Source organism: Dasypus novemcinctus, chromosome 14 (genome assembly GCF_030445035.2).
Source record: "Dasypus novemcinctus isolate mDasNov1 chromosome 14, mDasNov1.1.hap2, whole genome shotgun sequence".
NCBI lineage: Eukaryota > Metazoa > Chordata > Mammalia > Cingulata > Dasypodidae > Dasypus > Dasypus novemcinctus.
This window is the reverse complement of record NC_080686.1, coordinates 32,214,365-32,234,684: the sequence shown is the minus strand read 5'-3', so window position 1 is coordinate 32,234,684 and position 20,320 is coordinate 32,214,365. Positions and strand designations below refer to the sequence as shown.

General features: G+C 41.5%; 1 protein-coding gene across 8 annotated transcripts in view; it reads right to left on the bottom strand.

The window, feature by feature from the left end:
• The window catches only part of SULF1 (sulfatase 1), a 212,043-nt gene that overhangs the window by 82,262 nt on the left and 109,461 nt on the right, over positions 1-20,320 (bottom strand). For 4 of the 8 annotated variants that reach the window (XM_058275629.2, XM_071207847.1, XM_071207846.1 and 1 more), the window contains exons 3-5: positions 19,104-19,176; positions 18,589-18,823; positions 7,572-7,811 (exon numbers count right to left, since the gene is read on the bottom strand). In XM_058275629.2, the coding sequence (XP_058131612.1) occupies positions 7,572-7,811; positions 18,589-18,760 (412 nt within the window). In that variant the 5' untranslated portion in view covers positions 18,761-18,823; positions 19,104-19,176. Of the gene's footprint in view, positions 1-7,571; positions 7,812-18,588; positions 18,824-18,960; positions 19,177-20,320 lie in introns of all 8 variants that reach the window. The other 4 variants (XM_058275624.2, XM_058275625.2, XM_058275626.2 and 1 more) reach the window with 2 other exon arrangements.

Sequence of the window (20,320 nt, the reverse complement as noted above, 5' to 3'; positions counted from 1 at the left end):
AGAGTGAGGTGGGGGGGTGGGGGGTATAGGGGAACCTCTTATGCTTTTTATAATGTAACCTTTTTTGTGATGTATGTATCTTCAAAAAAATACAATTTACAAAAATGATCGGTGTGGGGGGGGTGGGGAACGGGTTATATGGGAACCTCTTACGTTTTTTAAACGTAACGTTCTATGTGATCTACTAACTTTAATTTTTAAAATGTGTTAATAAAAAAAAAAAAAAAAAAGAATACATATCTGGAGCCAGTCTGCTTAATTCAAATTCTGACCCTGCTCCTTGCTAGCTGTATATCCAAGGGCAAGTTACTAACCTCTCTCTGCCTCAATTGCCTTGATTTCTCTTATGTGAAGAGCTTAAAACAGTGCACAGGCTTAGCAAGTGTTAATATGACTATATTATTGAATCACCACCACCATTATTCTCTCCACCCTGTGTAATCGTGACTGTAAATAACCTAGCCAGCTGCAGTAGAGATGCTTGCTCTAAACCTCTGTACTTAGGAATTTAAAATTCCTTCCCCAATCTGACTTATTTTGTGGCAACAAATTTCCTCCATTTGGCTTACCATGTCCCTTTGCTGAGTTCTTCGAGCTCCTTTCGGGTCTGGTTTTGTTTTGTTTTCCTTTCAGAGTAGCTAGGCTGAGCCATCTGTGTCCTTTCCTCACTGCTTTATGCTTTTAGATTATTTTGTACTGTTTTCTACCCATTGCCATGGCTATTGCCCTTCGCCTTAATCCTCCCTTATAAACTATTCCTTCAAGGCTCTTAATAATCCTTGTTATGTGCTTCAGAACTCCCTCTAGGACTTCGGTATCTTTGTGTTAATGGAGTGTAAAAAATGTACTCAGCATTCCAGATGTGTTCACGCCCATCGAACTTGTTCCAAGAGACCACTGCCTCCTGTGTCGTGACGCAGGACCTTGCTGTTTCCAGCCGCTAGTGGAGCTGGCCTTTCTTGTTGTCTCATGACATTGAGACTCATTTGTAATCACCCCTGGCCTCTTTCAACATTACACTTCCTGGCAGCGCTCTGCAATTGATTATCTCGGCTTCTAATTATTTTCCTCCAGATGTATTCAACCTCTTTTCATTTTCTTGCCCATATTGCCACTATATCTATGTGCAGCTTATGTCTAGTTTGCAGTTTTTCGATCTTATGCATTGGCAATTCCACTCAACTTCCTACGGGAATACAATGAGCGCACCATTTACCATCCTTCTATCGTTACCTCGGCTTGGGGGCGCGCCATTAAACAGTGCCCTTCACAGCTGCTTAAGAAGGGGGGTGGGGCCGTGGGCACAGGGAGAAGGATCAGAAACACCTGGTTGTAATTATTGTTGACTTAGGCCGTGCTACTTCTGCCCAGGACTATCAGTTATTTAATACTTCGAAAAATTTCCCTGAACTATTGGAAGCAAAGGCATTTATTTGTCAGTCAGCAGTAATAACTGAACAAAAATTTCTGAAGCTGTGGAGAAGACAAATCTTATTTATTACAAATGACATTAACCAAGCTCTTCCTCTATGTATTTCAGAGTTGGGGTAAGATTTCATTTATAATATCTATAAATGTGCATAATTTTGAGCCAAGTTAAAATTATGGGGTACTCTTATGTCAGCTTGTATACATTAGTCTGGTTTTCCCAAGTAGGTTGTAGGTCTAGTGAAGATGGGGTGCCTACTTTTTATCTCTTCATACTCCAGTGTCTAGTGCAGCTCAACCACACTGTGGTTCAACACATGTACACTATATTCATGTGTCCGTACTTATCAAATACCTATAACACTCTAGTTCATAAAGATAAGAATATTGGCATATCTTATTTGAAGTGAACTTTACATTTGAAAAAAATCTCAAGTTAGAAAATAAATGACTCACTAGAAGCAATATAAATTTTATAACATAAAAGAATATGAAATTAGACATCTAATTTGTGTAAATCTCTTTGTTACAAAAAACCCTGTACAAAAGAATTGATGGCAGATATCTATTAAATATTGCCCCTTCCACTCCAGTGATATGAAGTAGAATTAGTAATGACTAAAATTTAATTCATGTGATTTTATGTGCCATGAGTTACAACTGTAACTATCTTACACAACAATTTAAAAATGAATCAATATGACAGTTATAGAGATTATAATAGAATTATAATATATAATTTTGGACAGGAAGGAAAACTTAGGAATCATTCTGATTCAATCCCTCCATTATATAGTTTGGAAAACTGGTCTGCCTAAGTTCTCAAAACAAATCAAACAGAACTGGTATGATGTGACTCTAGCTCTTCCCATTCTTAGTTCAAGGGTATTTCTAATGCTTGGTGCCCCCTCCCAAACACGGATCATTAGTAGGTTTACCTCTAAATTTTGTAAGGTTTTATTAATGACTCTAGCCGCTCAAGAAATTTAAACTAAAATTGGGGGGGAAGGGGGGATTATGAGCTTTTATTAAGATCTTTCCAATTATCAGAAAAATAAGTGGAGGTTCTCTAGGATCCCTCCTTCAAAACACTTTCAGAGCAGGAAAGGAATGGAGAAACCATGGCTCAGTGAGAGCAACAACTGACCTTGGGAAAGAGGGAAAAACTGACCCCAGAGCCTGAAAGTCTTCTTTCTGTCATCATCTTTTGTAAGATTTCACTTAAATGAAATAACTAGAATATGCAAATATAAAGATGGAAAGTAGAGTACACAGTACCAGTGCCAGGGCTGGGGTAGGGGATGGGGAGTTAATGCTTAATGGGTACAGAGCTTCTGTTTTGGAAAAAGTTTGGTAATGGATAGTGGTGATGGAAGGACTACATGTGAATGCAATTAACATCACTGGACTGTGTATTTACAAGTGGCTAAAAGGGGAAATTTTATGTTGCCTATACAGCTACCACAATAAAAAGTAAAAAGAAAAAAGAAAAAAAGGAAGCCTCACTGTGAGGATATTTGAAATGGTTCCTTCCCTTCCTTCCCTCTTCTCCACACATCTCCAATTCCAAGAGCTAAAGGTTCCAGCCATATCAGAATCCCCATCATCTATGTAGACTGAAAATTTTAGAGCAGCATATTTGGGCAGAATATTCATTTTTATGATAGATAGTCCAGTATCACTTAGGTCAGAATATAAAGTGCAATAGATGTTACTGTATTTTTCCCTTCTTGAACATTTAAGCTTTTGTAGAGTCATATTTTCCATGAGTAAAGTTAAGAAAAATTTAGGCTATAGCCAGTCCAAAAACATGTCTCAGTTCTAAAAAAGAAAAATCATGTCATACAATGGTAAATATAATATGGGATCAATTCCATTCATTTAAATCCATGTATTCTGGATGCCTCCCAAAATAAGCCTCTTAGTAATTTGTCTTCTCTGAGTTGTTCTTCATAAAACTTGCTGCGCTTTGTGCTTTTCTCTAAATAGATATTTATGTATAATGCATATTTCAGTTTCCTTCATTTTTTTCCTTAGGTTCTCAACTACACATTCTAAATAATATATTCATAATTAGGAATATAATAAAATATTTATACATTGGTATCTTCCCCCACTAGTTTAGTATCTCATAAATAATTATCACTGGTTCAATACCTACTTACCAATTCTCTTAATTTCCTAAGATGCTAGCGATCCTGATGTGCTTATTTGTGTATTTTCAAATGAGTCTTTGTCCTCATTTAGATCGATAATTATTGTCACAAAGACCTTCACTTACTAATTGTCTGAGACACTCCAATGTTTTCCCATCAGAGATAAATTTAAATTATATAGATCTCTATCACTGCCACTTACATCTTCCAATTTTTAACCTTTCTGATTTACTAATAGGCACATCGAATTTTATTTTCCTCAGTACATATCATCCTTTTTCTATCCCTAACTGTCTTAAGTATATGGAAAAGACCTTGTTTCTCTTAAAGCATTCCTTTCATTTTGCAGGATGACTCACTATAAATTCCAATATTACCTAAGTGTCAATACCCCTGGGAAGAAGATTGGCTTCAGAATCAAACCGAGTTTTCAGGAGCAAACCTGCTCTCCCTAGAGAAGACAAGAGACTAAAGCAGGCCTGTGGGCTACACAAAAAGACCTGCACTCCGCAGCAGGAGAGCCTCGGGTGTGTGTGCACAGGGTGTCATCCTGGCCGTAAGGTTAGGGGAGCACACTGGAAAGAGCCTGAAGACCAAGGTCCAGGCGCCTGTACTTCCACTGGATCATCAGCTCTGTCCCTTCGGCAAGTCACTTTAGTCTTATGAGCCTGTATTTGCTCATCTGAAAATAAGGGAATTGAACCTAATTAACTCCAAATTTTATTCATGTTCTGTAATCCAATGTAGGGTGGATACAGCATAGTATAACTGAAACAAATATCAGAGGACAGTACGCTTTTCAGAAGCACAGGTTGGTTCGATCTTAGTGACACAGAGACCTTCGTAATGGATGATGGCATTTCTGTTTTTGCTTTTGCCATCCAGAAGCTTAGTTCCAACTAGGCAGCCCTTCTCTATAGCTCTCTGGCATGCAGTTTGGACACCAACCTTTCCCTTGACTTTAGCTAGTTTTATGCTTCGATTCCATTTGCCAAGGTCCTTAGTGTTCTGTATCCTATTATATTTTACTGTCTCTATAAGGCACGTTGGAATAAAGCAGAATGGAAACATATTTAAAGAAATAAGATGATGGAAAGAGAAAAGGCTTTGGAGTCAGATGGGCTGGACTCATTCCATCACTGATTAGATGTGTGACCTTAGACAATTAACCTTCTAAAGTCTTCATTAATAATGTGGGGCTGATTCTATCTCGCTTTCAAGGTTGTGCTAAGAATTAGGTGAGATAACTCAGCTATCCTGTCCGACAGTAGGTAAGCAACAAAAGCTAATGCCCTTCTTTTTCTCCTTTCCTGATATAGTCCTGAAACAAATTAACAAACTTGAGTTAACTGCTTTAAGTCCTGGCAGAGTACTGTGTCATCCTCACATCTCTATTTCTTATGATGAACACAGCCTGTATTCCTCCAGGTATGGTGACATTCCCTTTGAGCTCTGCACCGACTACTAAGGATTAAATTATAGGGAGCCTGGGAGTTGAAAGGCACTAAAGCCACACAACCCTTTCCAGGGACAAAACGCAATTTGGTGATTAAAATCAGGAACCAGGCATCAAGGGGATCATATTTGATTCTGGGTCTGAACTGGTCATATAATATTTGAAATCCCCACCTCAGTTATAAAACAGAACCAAGCACACTTGTCATCTCTGAATCCTACAGGGATGCTTGCAAATTGCTTTAGAGTCCTCAGATGAATGGTGCTATAAATTTAAATCACTAATAGGAGAAAACACACTCATGAAAAGGCATGTGTTGGAACTTAAATTTTTCCTAAACACAAGCGAACATCCTTGAGAGTCACAGGAGGAGCTTCCTTTGATATGCCTGAGGACGACAGTGTTATCGCATTCACAATCAATATTTTCACCCATAATCAACGAATATTAAGTGCCCACAAGATGCTCTGCAAAGTAACAATGGGCCACATAAAGTATTTCTTAAGTCTGGTGAGAAAAATTAATTTCACTTTTTAAAGAAAAGGATTTCAGTGAATACATTTATCTGAAATCCTTTCAATCCTTCAGAGTAGAGAATCTGTAGGCATGAAAATCATTCCCAACAAGCATTATAGCACCTTTAATTCTAATGACTAAATCTAGGAGGTTCTGAAAAATACTATTCTTGCACTACAGCCCCTCTATCAACATCCTTAGTTTCCATGAAAAAAATGCTGGAAAACCTAAGGGCAGCTTCTGAATGCTGGGTGAGTAAGGGCTTTGGGGGCAGAATTAATAAAGAGCCTTTCTTCTTTCCCTTAAAGCCCGGCATAATGCTTATGGATCCTTTTGAAAGGAGTCCCTGATTTTCTGAAGACTGACTAATCAAAAATCTTTTTGTCCTGTGCAGATTAAACCATGATAAGTAGGTGCAGCAATTGGGATGTTTTCCTTTCCTGGAAGATTGAGGGAGAACATGTGATACCTCAAATGACACAACTTGATCTAAAGAAACTTTCCAAATCCTATTAAATTATGAATGAGTAAATAAATGAATCCTAATGCACACACCATTGATTTAGTCATCCCATCATTCATTCATTAAATAAATAATTTGAGTCATCTATTGTTGTCCCAGACCCTGGTGTAGATGTTAAGCAGTTTGAAATGCTTGATGATTTCTCATTGGAACAAGCAGGAGGGATTTACCAACTTCTAAGAAAAGCCCCAAGTGCCATGTTCCCTTAAGATTTGAAGGGTTAAGGTAAGCAGATAAAAGGGATGAAAACTCTTCTGATGCAGGTTCTCCTGGAAAATTCCAACCACTGGAATTTTCTTCATTAATAATGTGGGGTTGGGGAGCGGACTTGGCCCAGTGGTTAGGGCGTCTGTCTACCACATGGGAGGTCCGCGGTTCAAACCCCGGACCTCCTTGACCCGTGTGCAGCTGGCCCATGCATAGTGCTGATGCGCACAAGGAGTGCCCTGCCACGCCGGGGTGCCCCTTGCGTATGGGAGCCCCACGCGCAAGGAGTGCGCCCAGTAAGGAGAGCCGCCCAGTGCGAAAGAAAGTGCAGCCTGCCCAGGAATGGTGCCGCACACATGGAGAGCTGATGCAGCAAGATGATGCAACAAAAAGAAACACAGATACCTGTACCACTGACAACAACAGAGGTGGACAGGGAACATCACTCAGCAGATGGACACAGAGAACAGACAATGAGGGTGGGGGTGGGAGGGAGAAATAAATAAAAATACATCTTTAAAAAATAAAAATAAAAAATAATGTGGGGTACAGCACTTTGATCATGCATCCACTGAGAGTCACTGAACTTTTAAGGGATGGCTCATTGGTATATCTTTCAAAGTAAAAAGTAAGGGATGGGGGTGGAGAAATTGGAACCTTCATGCATTGCTGTTGGGAATGCAGAATGGTGTAGCCATTGTGGAAACAGTTTGGTGGTTCCTCAAAAAGTTAAACATAGACCAAAAAGAGTTAAACATACGATCCAGCAGTTTTACTCCCAGGTATATTCCTGAAAGGAACAAATGTATGATTTCACATTTATGAAATATCTAGAACAAATTCACAGAGACAAAGTAGATTAGAGGACTGGGTCATTGGGGACTGGGAAGGAGGGGATTGAGGGTTACTGCTTAATGGGTAAAGAGATTTTGTTTGGAGCAACGAAAAACTTTTAGAAATAGATCATGGTGTTGTGGTCACACATTGGGAATGTCATCAATTTTACTGAATTGTACAGTTAAAAACGGTTAAACTCTCAAGTTTTATGTACATATTTACCACAGTACAATTCAAAAACGAAAAGTAAGGGATAGGGAGGATGCTGACAGAAAAGAGAAAAGCCTAGACCACCCCCACTCAGGGAATCCTGGAGCTTCAGTCATGTATTTCATTACACAAGGCATGGACCGAACTGTGTAATAAAAGAGACACAAATTCCTGAGTATATTTCCTGTGTCTAAGAGGTATTACCGGAGACTCATGGGCTACGAGTGTCATCCTTTACCTGTTCTGTAGCCAGTGTTGTTAAGATACACAGCAAACGTCCGAGGCTCGTGCATGGCCTGCCAGGAGGGGGAAGAGCAATTCTCATTGTTGGTGTAGACGTTGTGGTTGTGCACGTACTTCCCGGTGAGCATGGAGGAGCGGGAGGGGCAGCACATGGGCGTGGTCACGAAAGCGTTGGTGAAGGTGGCCCCGCCATGTTCCATAATCCTCCTTGTTTTGTTCATGACTTGTAGGGACCCTGAAAGGCACAATTGCAGCGTTGTTTAGCAGCACTTGGAAACCCTTTTCTGTCGTGTCACTTGGTGACTCCGTTCCCCTGAGTTATTATTAATTTGCTACCTTTCCACCCCCACCTTGGCTTGAAGGAGTCTATAATTTGACCGGCTCTCATTGCCAGAACAAAATGAAACATCTGGGATCCTACCATCTCAAGTATTTTACAGAATAATAAGCACATTTTTTCAGCTCCTCCCCTCCTTAATGACAAGGGAAAACATACATGTTAATCTGATAATTAATGCTAGAATTATGATATGGAGCAGATTCAAAGGCCAGCAACCCTTTGAAGTTTACCAAAGAACAATAGCTGGTTACATAGAGCAGTCAAAATCTAAATGCTAGCGACACTGCAGAGATTACTAGATAGATTGCTTTAAGTGAAAGAAAGAAAAGAAGAAAAAAATGAATTTCCCTGTAGGTAAAATTCCCTCCAAAATGCCTGCATTTAATTTAAAAAATCTGATCTTCAATGTGTAACTTGGTATCCTCTAGCTAGGCCACCAGACGCCTGCCAATTTTCCTATCAGTATAGCCCCACTGGTTTATACTTTGACTTCTTTACATGTAATTTTTAAAGACAGGTTGTTTTCTTGTGAAAGGTCTATGATTCTATTGAATTCACGTACTAAGAAATTCTGTTTTAAGTATAAGGATGTAATTGTAACATAAGATTGCTAAGGAGAGAAAAAATTCTATTTTGATTACTCTTTCTAGCCAAACACTGTAGCTGAAACACATCCAAATGGTGCAGAAAAGCAGAGGCCAGAATTCAATAGTCTTTTCAGGACCTGTCAAGAAATGTACAACAGAGCATCACAGCCAAGACTATTGCATTTGAATCTTGGAGCCTCAGATTTCCAACAGGTCCCACTCCTTCCAAAGAAAGGGAGAAAGTCTATGTGGTTTTCCAGCAAGGAAGGAAATCATAATGCAAACCAGGCAAGCATTCAGAGCCGATCAGAAGCATGCAACAATCCACCAAGCGATATGCCTGAATTTTTCATATTTTATAGCATTTACTACTCATATGAAGCATATGAGGATGGAAGGAACATTTTCTAATTAGATCTCATTAGAGCTCTGTAAAATATGCTTTCCTCAGGAGTACTCCCAAGTATTTTTTTCTGGTTGTCTTTAAGAGATCAAGCAGCTTCTTTTGTAGTCAGTGAATGACACGTAGTGAGCGGCCACTTCATGCTGACCATTTTAACAATCTCAGCGCTCTGAACTGATCCCTCAAGCTGTAGTTATTAACCAGAGAGACGGAAAATTCTCTGCCTCTGGTCTTTGGCAGTAAGCTATCTAGATGAGAACACCCATATAAAAATCGCTTAGGAATAGTTGCAAAGTAACATATACATAAGAACACGGATATAGCAGTAGCAGAAAATTTATGGACAGAGGGGACTTGGGGTGCATGTTTAATAAGGGTTCTGAAACAAGAGGTGAACATGAATGGAGGAGAAGGAGGAAGAAAAGTGTGAGATGGGCGACTGTACTGTTGGGGAGCTTGGGGAGGATAGTAGGGGTGATGCTCCAGAGGTAGGAAGAAAGTAGAGTGATGGGAACACACACTAATTTCCCACAATGAAAGGGAATATGGAGAATTCTCTAGGAGAAATGCAGAAGACTGAGTTAGCAGATAGCACGGAGGTCAGGCAGAGGGATTTGAATTTGATAAAATAAGCAAAATGAAGGCAGAGTAGGTTCCTTGTTAAAGGCATATGTGATATGATAAGAAAAAAAATTGTTTTGAGAAACATTGCTGTGGTAGTGGCAGTATGTGGATCGAGAAGGGAGTAAGTTGGCCTATCAAGGGTACAACCAAGAGGTCACTGATGCTGTCTAGCCACAAAGTGACAAGAACCCCACCTGGTTATGCCTCTGAAGTAGAGTGACTCTAAGAAGCAGATCCAAGCAACATCATAAAGCATCAGAAAGCTATGACTTGATTAATACTTTAAAGTGCTCACATGGGAAGCAACTGGAAACGTAATTGTTTCATCAATGGTAAAGAAGTAACTAAAAAGGAATATGGCATGCAGAAGATGAAAATGGTACATTTCAGAAATGTTGTGTTTTATATTTGTGTTGGCTGATCTTACATGAAGAAACATCCTGGAGATAAAGCGATGGATAGAGATAGGGATGTGGAAAGCAAGTGAGAGATAGATGCTGATGTTGTCTCTTCATTTATTTTTCTCTCGCCTTTAGATACCACAATAGTCGTTATTGTAATCGCTTTAATTTTGAGATAACTCAAAAAACACTGTTGATCGATTTTTATTGCCTAACAGACTCTTTATTTTTAAGAAAGAGCTCTCAGAATTTCCTTTATAAGCCTTAGCTGAATTTTAAATGAAAAAAAAAAAATTGCAACTGGAAGCCATCCTCCCTGGTCTTGAATCACAAGTCTGCAATCTCCAGTTTACTTACTCCCTCAGGCTACAAATACCGGATGGCAGGTGGAATTATGATCTAAGGTCTACATAATATAAAAAATTGGGGCTAAAAGTTAGCCCCATTCACAGTCTCTGGAATTGCTCTAGCCAGGACTCTCCTATCATTCTAAGTACCACACTTCTTAACTAACTGAGCTGATTTTGTTAGTTAATGTTTTGCTTCCTTCCAATGTTTTGCTTCCAGCTGGTATGTGGTACATGGATGAGAGGAAATGAGAAAGCCATTTGATCCCTGCAGCCACCAGTCACTGCAGCCCTACCATTTGGGTTCCTGAAAGTGGACATCTGGCTTGAAGTTTCTTGGTAAAGAAAATATTCTGAGACCGTGCTTCTTAAGCTTTAAAAATCACTCGGAGAGCATGTACAGAGAGAATCTGAGGCTAAACCTGATCTGGATGAAGCTCAGGTCTCGGGCAGGGCCTGAGAATGTGCAGTTCTTGCAAGCTCCCAAGTGATGTTCAGATGCTGGGCCACTCCTGGAGAAGTACTCTGGGTTGAACACAGAATCATGGAAGCCGAGAGCTGGGAGAGACTTCAGTGAGCACCTCATTTTAAATGATATAAGTGGCTTAGGCCACTTCCAAGGTTCTAAGAAATATTTATTTAGTTCGTACTCTGAGCAAGGTTCTCTTCTGAGTGCTTCATGTGTATCAGCTCACTTAATCTTGACAACACACTTAGCAGTGGGTAGTATTCTTTCTCATTCCCATGTTACAGGTGAGGAAACTGAGGCATAGGTTCCTAAACTGTGTGCCTAAAGCCCCACGACTCATCAGAAGCCCAGGCAGGCTGTTCCAGAGCCCATGGTCTTGGGCTCCATCTATGCTAAGCCCCTGCTGTGACATTGATGCTTTTCAAGACAGAGAAAGAGAAATCATGCCTGCTCTCAGTCAAGACCTCTCACTTCATGAGATCTAATTTTTTGCTAAGCTGGCATCTTAGGAGAGTTACTGGCAGACAATAACACCTGCATATCCCCTTCTAAGACATGACATGGTCTCGGTAGCTCGGTGAAGGACTAATGGACTGCAGATGGGTTTGTCTTTAGCAGCTGACTGCCACAGTGGCATTACATGCTGTCTCTGATCCCTCCTCAGTTCTCTTGCTAAGTGTGGATGACGCAGTGCAGGTGTCCTACCTCTTCGGTATGCCAAGCTAGTGGCTCTGCCAGAACGCAAAGCAGCAAGCACCATCTTGTGTTTTACGGTTGTACAATGGTTAACATAGGTCAACGACACTGTCTTGACACTATCCATTGCTATTATGATAGCACCATTGATTTTTCACTAGCAAACTCTATGAAAAACGATTCTATAGTAAGATTCATGATTATGTATTTAAGACTGTTAGACTAATAGGAGGGATCATGTTCTGTTCTATAAGTTGAGAGAGTTCAGTTTTGTCTTAAATTGAAGCTCCACATATCCCTGGGTTTCAGGTCTCTAGTGCCTAAAATCCAAAAAAAAAAATTTTTGTTTTAATTATTAGAGCAATTATTTCATAGAAATGATATGAAGCTTAAGGCTGAGCACTCATAAAAGATTCACAAGGTGGGGCCCAAGAGGATAAGAAGGAAGGAGCCCGGGATTTGAACTCAAGTGGAATCGTCTGGATTTTGCCCCTGATTAGTGTGAGCAAGTCATTCAACTTCTTTTGGTTTGCACTTCTCATCTGTAAAATAAAGATAATAATAGCTCTCCTGAATAGTTCATGGGGTTGTTGAGGAACAAACGGCAAGATGAGGTTACAGGGCTTCATGCGAGGAACTCTGTGACAGTAGCCATGATTACGCTTTGTGCTCACATCAACCCCACCCCACGGTTTTCTCTTGCCTTTCCCATCTTCCTCTCTGCCATCTGCACCTGAATTCCAAAAGCTGGGATGACAGTAGAGAGGGAAATTACTACTGCAGGTTGAATTGGCATCCCCATCCCCCAAGACAGATAAGTTGATGTCCTAACCTCTGCTACCTGTGAATGTGAACTTATTTGAAAATAGGGTCATCGCAAACGATTTTAATGGTAAAATGTGATCATGCCTTAGTAGGGTGGGTCCTTAATCCAACATAACTGGTGTCCTTATAAAAGAGGAAATTTGGACACAGGTCTGGAGATAGATATAGGAGAGAAAGCCATGTGACGACTGAGGCAGAGACTGAAGCCCAAGGATTGCTGGCAAACCATGAGAAGCAAGGAAGGATTCTCCCCTGGAGATTTCAGACCTCCAGCCTCTCTAACTGTGATATAATCAGTGCCTACTTTAAACCATTTGGTTTGCGATACCTCATTGCAGCAGCCCAAGGGAATTAAGACTGTTACCTTTTCTATGCTTTAAGACAATTAAAAATATTAGTTCTCCCCCATTCCACACATACCGTCCCTCGCCTCCCCAACAAGAAGCCTGACTTGGTAATTGTTCTCAATCGTCCTATGAGGTGGAGGGCTAGACAGGGATGCTGAGGGAGCTGGCCGTAATTAGATCCCAGCAACTGGCGTGGGACACTGCTGACTGCTGGAAAAGAGGGGAGTTCCAGGCTGCAGCTGAGCCCCAGTCCTGCCAAGAAAAGAAGTCCCAGCACCGGTTGACTGGGGATGTTTGCCATTGATCCTGCAGGAATGGGGGATGATGTAAATGCAATCAGTTGTGGACCAGGATGCTCTGCAGCACTTGGGTCAGCTGTTATTGCAAGTGGGAGAGGCAGTGCTATTCAGGAATCCTGCAAGATCCACCTGGTTTGCAATTTCTGTGGAGTTAAAAATCAAGGCTCGGGAACGGATGTGGCTCAAGCAATTGGGTGCCCACCTCCCACATGGCAGGTCCCGGGTTCTGTTCCCAGTGCCCCCTGAGGCAGACGAGCTACAGAGAGCTGCAAAGAGCCATGAGCAGAAATAGCTCAAGTGGTTGAGCACTAGCCTCACACATGGAAGGTCCCTGGTTCAGTTCTGAGTACATCCAAAAGAAAAAGAACAGACAACAAAGAGACAGATAAGGGAGACATCTTAGGGTGGGGGTGGGGTGATGTTAAATAAATAAATAAAAATATTTTTTTGAAAATCAAGGTTTAAGGAACAGTGCTTTGGATGGAGTATGTGATGGGTTATTGGGGCTGGGCAAAACCATGGTGAAGAGTTGGTCATTCTACACACTCGAACTAATTAATTCCCAAACCATTTGTGTGAAGAAAAAGCAGAGGATGGAGAAAATGCCCCACTAATCTGAATGCATTTACCAAAATCACACAGAGAGTTTGCATCACTTGGTTTACATGTTAAATTTTATAATAAATCTTTACCTTTCTGGATTCAATTAGACCAGCCTATTATTAATCAATATTTTGTACTATTAAACATGAAAATTTTCATCAAGCCTATTTATCATGTCCAGAAAAACTCATAAAATCAGGAGTTCAATAATAAATAGTATCATTATCATCATGTACGGACATCCTAGACACACAGGATTCATATACATCTGGCTTCCTATAGAGACACAACCTCCACGTGGATTGCAATGGTTCTTTGTTTGATGAGTAACAACAATGACCAAATATAATTAATTGTGCAGAGCTGTTTGTAGATATCATGGTTTTATGAAAAGTTACAGCCAATACTTCAAATACATAAACGGTCTGTATAAAAATATCCTTGCTATTTTCTCAAACAAATAGTATTATTTCCATAGTAAAATACAGAATACTAAATGGTGGTATTTCCCATCATAAAAATGCCTTTATTGATCTATTGAAAATTTTAATTCTGAAAGCACAAGAAAAAAAAAATACCATGATTAAACACTATCCCTTTTCTACCAAGATTATGGAATTACTAGAAGAAAAAAAGAACAAGAAGAGATGTTTTCAGCTAAAACCAAAGGGGGAAAACAATTTGGGGAGGAAAGGGAACAAGAAGCAGATAATAAGGATGGTTTCAGATCACTAAGACTCATTATTTCCGTAGCCCCGCCCTCCAAAGAGCAAAAGACCATTCAAAGCTGACACTAGTTACTTAGGGAAATGAAAATCAAAACGCTTTTAGAGCTAGACAGGTAAAGTAGGCAGCCAGGTATAAGGAAAACCTCTGGGCCCTTGAGTTCTATCATTTTTTTTTTCACATCTGATGGGGGTGAGGGTGTATAAAACTATTTCCTGACTGTAAGTAAAACAGCAGCATGGGCATGATAATAAATGGCAGCTGCTACTTGCCCTAAGAGTCAGGAGTGGGGAAGTGGGCACTGGGGTGACCTGGGGGGCAAATCCCACCTAGAGGAGCAGCTTTAGCACTTCTTTGAGCGTCTAAGAGATGGCTGCTTCATGGGAAAGGAAGCCCTAAGTTCTTCTGAATTTTCAAATAAGGCCGGAATCTGAGTGTTTGTTTGCTTGTTTGTTTTTACATGAAATCACCTAACTGTAAAATGTTGGCTTAATTTTAAAAAGCAGGCTGATCGGGAAATGGACTTGGCCCAGTGGTTAGGGCGTCCGTCTACCACATGGGAGGTCCGCGGTTCAAACCCCGGGCCTCCTTGACCCGTGTGGAGCTGGCCCAAGTGCAGTGCTGATGCGCGCAAGGAGTGCCCTGCCACGCAGGGGTGTCCCCGCGTCGGGGAGCCCCACGCGCAAGGAGTGCGCCCTGTAAGGAGAGCTGCCCAGGGAGCCCCACGCGCAAGGAGTGCGCCCTGTAAGGAGAGCTGCCCAGCGTGAAAAGAAAGAGCAGCTTGCCCAGGAATGGCGCCGCCCACACTTCCCGTGCCGCAGACGACAACAGAAGCGGACAAAGAAACAAGCAGCAGCAAACAGACACAGAGAACAGACAACGGGGGGGGGGGGGGGGGGGGGGGGAGGGATTAAATAAATAAATAAATCTTTTAAAAAAAATAAAATAAAATAAAATGCAATAATGTGAATAAATATTCCTTGGAAAGAGACAAATGGTATACACGTGCAAGGTTCTACGATGTTTATTAATGGATACCATATGTGTGTTACTCACTTCACAAAGTACTACTTTATTTTATTTACCCTCGAGGTTGAGGGAGTGGCCTGCACTCTTACTGAAGGTCTTCCTCTCCAGCTTGACTTCATAAACTTTCTAGACCAAGCGGTAAGACTGTTTTATACTTTCCCAATAGGAAAAGTATTCTATTACAAAATTTTCTAATTCTCCTTCTAAGCCTGTTAATAGCTTTCTGAAGGCACAGTAGCCAAATTGCCTGCAGTATTACAGGTGCAAAAGCTTAAACGTTTTGCATAAGTGAAGATTTATTCAAGTATTTGGCAAACATAGTTGCATTTATATAAAAAGCAAAACAAAACCCAACTACAGTCTAATTAGGTTCAAGAAGGCTTCAGAGAACATCATTGGAAAAGGATGGACAAGTTTCCCATCTAGCAGCAGCCATGACCAGGAGGCTGCTTTTCCTATTGAGGAAAAAGGTTGTCTCTGACTTTGCCCCTAGAGTTCACTGATTCGCTATCATCTTGTTTTGCCAATAAGATAATAAGACCCATGTGGGCAGGAGCCTTCTCTTATTCCTCTCTCTCAGAACCTAAAACATGACACACGTGTTGGGGCTGACTTTAGGAAGGGCTCAATTTGACGGACTGACTGACAGAAGAGAGAGTGGTTGAAATTGTGGCTGTAGAGACGTAGAACACACACAAGTCCTAATTCCAGCACTTACTAGCTCTCCACAGGCTACGTAACTTCTCTAAGCCTTATTTTTCTCATGCATAAAATGAGGAGGGTAATAGTAATCACTTCATAGAGTTACTGTGAGAATTAAATGAGCTAATGCTTAGTTAGTGTAGTAGTTAGCTGAAAAAAAAAATTAGGGAAAGAGATAAAGGCAAGTATGTTGGAAACACATGGATTGAGCCTGGTCTACAATCCTTCACCATTATTCACACCTCAAATAGAAGCTAATACTTAGTAATTGCTAAAAAAAATTATTTTTGAAAGAATACACTATGAATACATCTATAGAAGGGTACAATGTATTCTGATGAAAAATAAATTTATCAGTCCATTTCCTACTTTATTTTAAAAGCAAGAGCTGTACATTGAAGAGGTAGATCAAGATGGATATGTATATTCATTTCTGGAATTGTGTTAGCTTTTTAGGCCTTTGTGGGTCCATTTGAAGTTTATTCAGCACCTGCTACACTCCCAGCAGTGTGTATTGAACACTGGAGACTGTGACATAAACAAACCACGCCCCTGTGGTGGCTCAGGTGGGATGGAGGCAAAGATAGGGGCGGGGCCAAGGTTTGGTACAACGGAAAGTCCCACCCACCCGCAGAAGGGGAGGCTGGTTTCTGTGAGGGAAACTTCTGGAGGGTGAGACAGCCTAACTGGGTCATGAAGAGCAGGTAAGGCATCCCACAGAGGTAGCAAGATGTGGAAGGACATGGAACTGGGGAGAGGGAAACGGGAGTGACCTTTTATCTTCAGGGAAGCATAAGCTGTTTCCAGGAAGCACAGAGTGAGTGTGAGGGGAAGTGAGCTACTTTATAGAGACCAGCAAGGGCTATCTCATTTGCCCGCAGGGGGAGTTGGGGCTTAATCCTTTTGGCAAAGGGAACCCAGGGAAGGTTTTAAGCAGAGAAGTAACCTGATCAGATACTTAAAGATCACTCTGATGACAGAGTTAAGAATAGGTAGGAGGGTCCAACACTGGAGGGCAGAAGGGGTGGGCCATGGAAAAGTGTGAGAAGAGAAGGGTCTAAAGAACCGGGCTTCAGTGAGAGGGGTGGATATGAGTGATGCGAAGGAAGGCAAATTCAAAGTGTTTACTTCATTTTACTTACTCTGTAAGTGAATAAAAACATTTCAACCACCAGTCCTGTACGTACTAAAGTCATACCCACAAATTGTTCCATTTTGGCACACCACCTGAAAATCAATACTTTTGTTTAAAAAAGTGAAGCAAGTGAAAGGAAACTGTGTGAATCAACTTCAACAATAATTTTTCCTGCTGACTTTTGAATAGTGCATTTGCTTCCACCTTATCTGGAAGTTATCTTGGTTGGGATTCCATGGATTGGTTTCAAACTTGAAATCAAAGTGCCCTTCCATGCTGATCAAGTTCCAGCATGGAGGGTTTTATCCTCAAAAACCCTAGCCAGAGGAGCTCTGGGGAGAAATCCAGATGCTCTGCTAGGTAGCACTGAGTCTAAAAGATGCGGCTGAAGGTCAAATTAAGGGTAAGCCTAGCTGAAAGACACCTACAAGCTGAGAAATTCTGGCAACAGGAATGGAAATAAGGAGTGGCGGTGACACGTTGGAAGGACAAGCTTTTCATCGGTTCTGCTGGAGAGGGTACTCAAGAAGAGTTTAACCCTAGGCTTATAGACCAATAATAAACCAAATGACTGGTCCATTAAAGAAGGCCAGCAAATGAGAGCTCAATGAAATGATGCAGAAGGGAGGTTGGAGCCACCAGATTTTTGCAGGCTCTCTAAGTGCTGTGGAATTAATCCAGGTGAGCTAATTCTTCAGAAAAGCATCATCCTTGCGGTGGTAGTAGGTGAGTTACTACCAAAAGATCTGCAGAATGCTACAATTTTCAGATACCTAACAATTACTTACTATAAGAAACTGGATAATTCACTCTAATGATGATAAACACTTCAAGTTCCTTAAGTATCTATTACAGTAATAGACATTGCAGAAAATTACAGTCATAATCTCATAGACTTTGAAATAATTTTACTCAAATATTTCTAAAACCTCTTGACTCAGAGTTTCCAAGGTGCATGATCAATCCTTGACTTTTATAATAGTCTGCATTTACTCTCTTCCTCTACCCTCTTACACTCCTAGACCTCTCCCTGTGCTGATTAAAGAGCTTAAGACTGGGAAGCAGCTGTGGCTCAAGTCTACCATAGGGGAGGCCCTGGGTTCACGTCCCAGAGCCTCCTTGTGAAGGCACGTTCTCCTGAACACTGTGGAGAGCTGCCCAGCCAGCAAGTGCCATGGAGCACCGACTCAGCAAGGTGACGCAACAAAAAGGGAGACAAGCAAAAAACGCAGAAGAGTGCAGCGACAGACACAGAGAGCAGACAGCAAGCAAGCCGCAACGCGGGGAGGGGGAAAAAAAAAAAAAAAGCTTAAGACAAAATTCCTCAATACAAGTCCATTTTTATAAAGTAGGTTGTTGGAAAAGGTACTACAATTAAGTGGAAAACCCCAAAACGCTTCTTTTCTATGACTTACAAGGCCAAGGCACAATACATCATTTGATCAAAAGAGACTGACAAACGAAGAATCCAGTTCTCACCCAGCTCCACATCTTGATCGTCGGTGAGTACGAGGATAATGTTGGGGCGGATGTTTTTGCGCTCCTGCTGTATGCGTCCTCTAAACCTCTGGGATCTGATGGTGGAACCGAGGCTCCCCAACATCTCTGTGCCTAGGACAGCCAAAACCAGAGCCCAGCAAGAACACTTCATCGTACCGAGTCCAGTGTCGCCAAACCGACAAAACGTCTCAGTCTCCTCCTGGCTACCGGAGTTCTGGGCAGTCAGAGAAAGTGAGAGGGAGAGATGAAAATTAACTCCAAGTGCCAAAACACTATTGTAGAAACAGTGCTTCAAATAAGTCAAAACTGGCATATGAACAGGCAGCAAGAGGATGAGTCAGAGGCGCAAACCTTCGCACATCGGCTGGGTGGCTTTTTATCACTTATTTTGCAGATTCACTTTTGTCCTTTCTTCTCATTCCAACTTCTCAATGCCAAAATACCATTTGCAACACAGAGCTTATATGTAAAAGCTCTCTGACAAGAGCTAATACCTTGAATTAGGTATCCTGGTTGAATAATCAATTTCTATACTCAGAGGTGTTCAGCACATCTGCAGATGGAGTCCTGGAAGGGAGAGAAAAATACAAAGGAAATAACAGTCAAGGCTTTGGAAACAAGTTTTGGATCTGAAATAGTCTCTCAAAATAGTGTAAGTGTGTGTTTATGAGTATGTATATAATCTTTTTAATTCTTTACTCCAAAAGGGAGAATCAGAAGGAAACATTCAAAAAAGGCTAACAAATAACTGAGATAATTTCATAGACAGTTCCTTAAAACTGTACCAAAGGTGTCTTCACTGCTCACACTTGACTTTAAAGATCCCAGGCAAAACTAGTGATGGATTAGAGCAAGCCAGCAGCACCTCTGGATCCCCAGTGCTTTGGGAAGACAGCTTGTACCTGGGGAGCAGTTGGAGCGAGGGGGCGGGCTGGGGGAGGCTTAACTCACCTGCATAGGATATCAGGTATTGATCAAGCAGAATGAAAGGCAAAGCTGTCATTTGACATCGGCATTATGCCACTCACTACCCAGGAGAGTCCTTGCTGCTGACAAAGACTTCATAGTAAGTGACTGGGAGGACAACCGTTCCCGGCCTCAGGACAGCTCCTCCCGGTCCCCATCAATCACCAGGGGAGGGAGTGCTTCCTCAAGGCCAGGCCGGTGCCTCCGCGCTCAGCCTGGCTTGGGTGCCGGCGCCTGCACGGGCAAGTGCCCTCTCCTGTCAGTCACCAGCCCCACTATTGTCAAGACCTGGTGCCGCCGCCCGCTCGGAGGTTTCGCTCTGCAGCAGCAGATCTAAACCTGCAAAGCAAAATGATTGATTTGCTCTGAGGCTGGAGGTTAGTCGCTCTACACATCCGCATTAAAAAATAAATAAATACGATCCAGAGGGAAGTCTCCTCCTGGGAAGTTTTGCAAAGACTTTTGGAAGGGCTGAAAAAATGCCACCTCCCTCCCGCCCCCCTTCCTCCCCACCCCTGGAACACTAACCTGCTGAAAGCCATTCTCCTAGATTTCTGAAAGGTAGCAAAGGGCTCATTTAAAAGAAAAAAAAAATCTTTCTCTTCGATGTCACAAGGGAACATCTGTATGAGAATTCAGGCTGCCCTAAAATCAATCGGAAGCCTGTTTCATCAGCCACTCTGTCCTCACACACCTGAGGATCTGTGTTTTGATCTGCAACAATAAGCTGGCATCAGATAAAGAA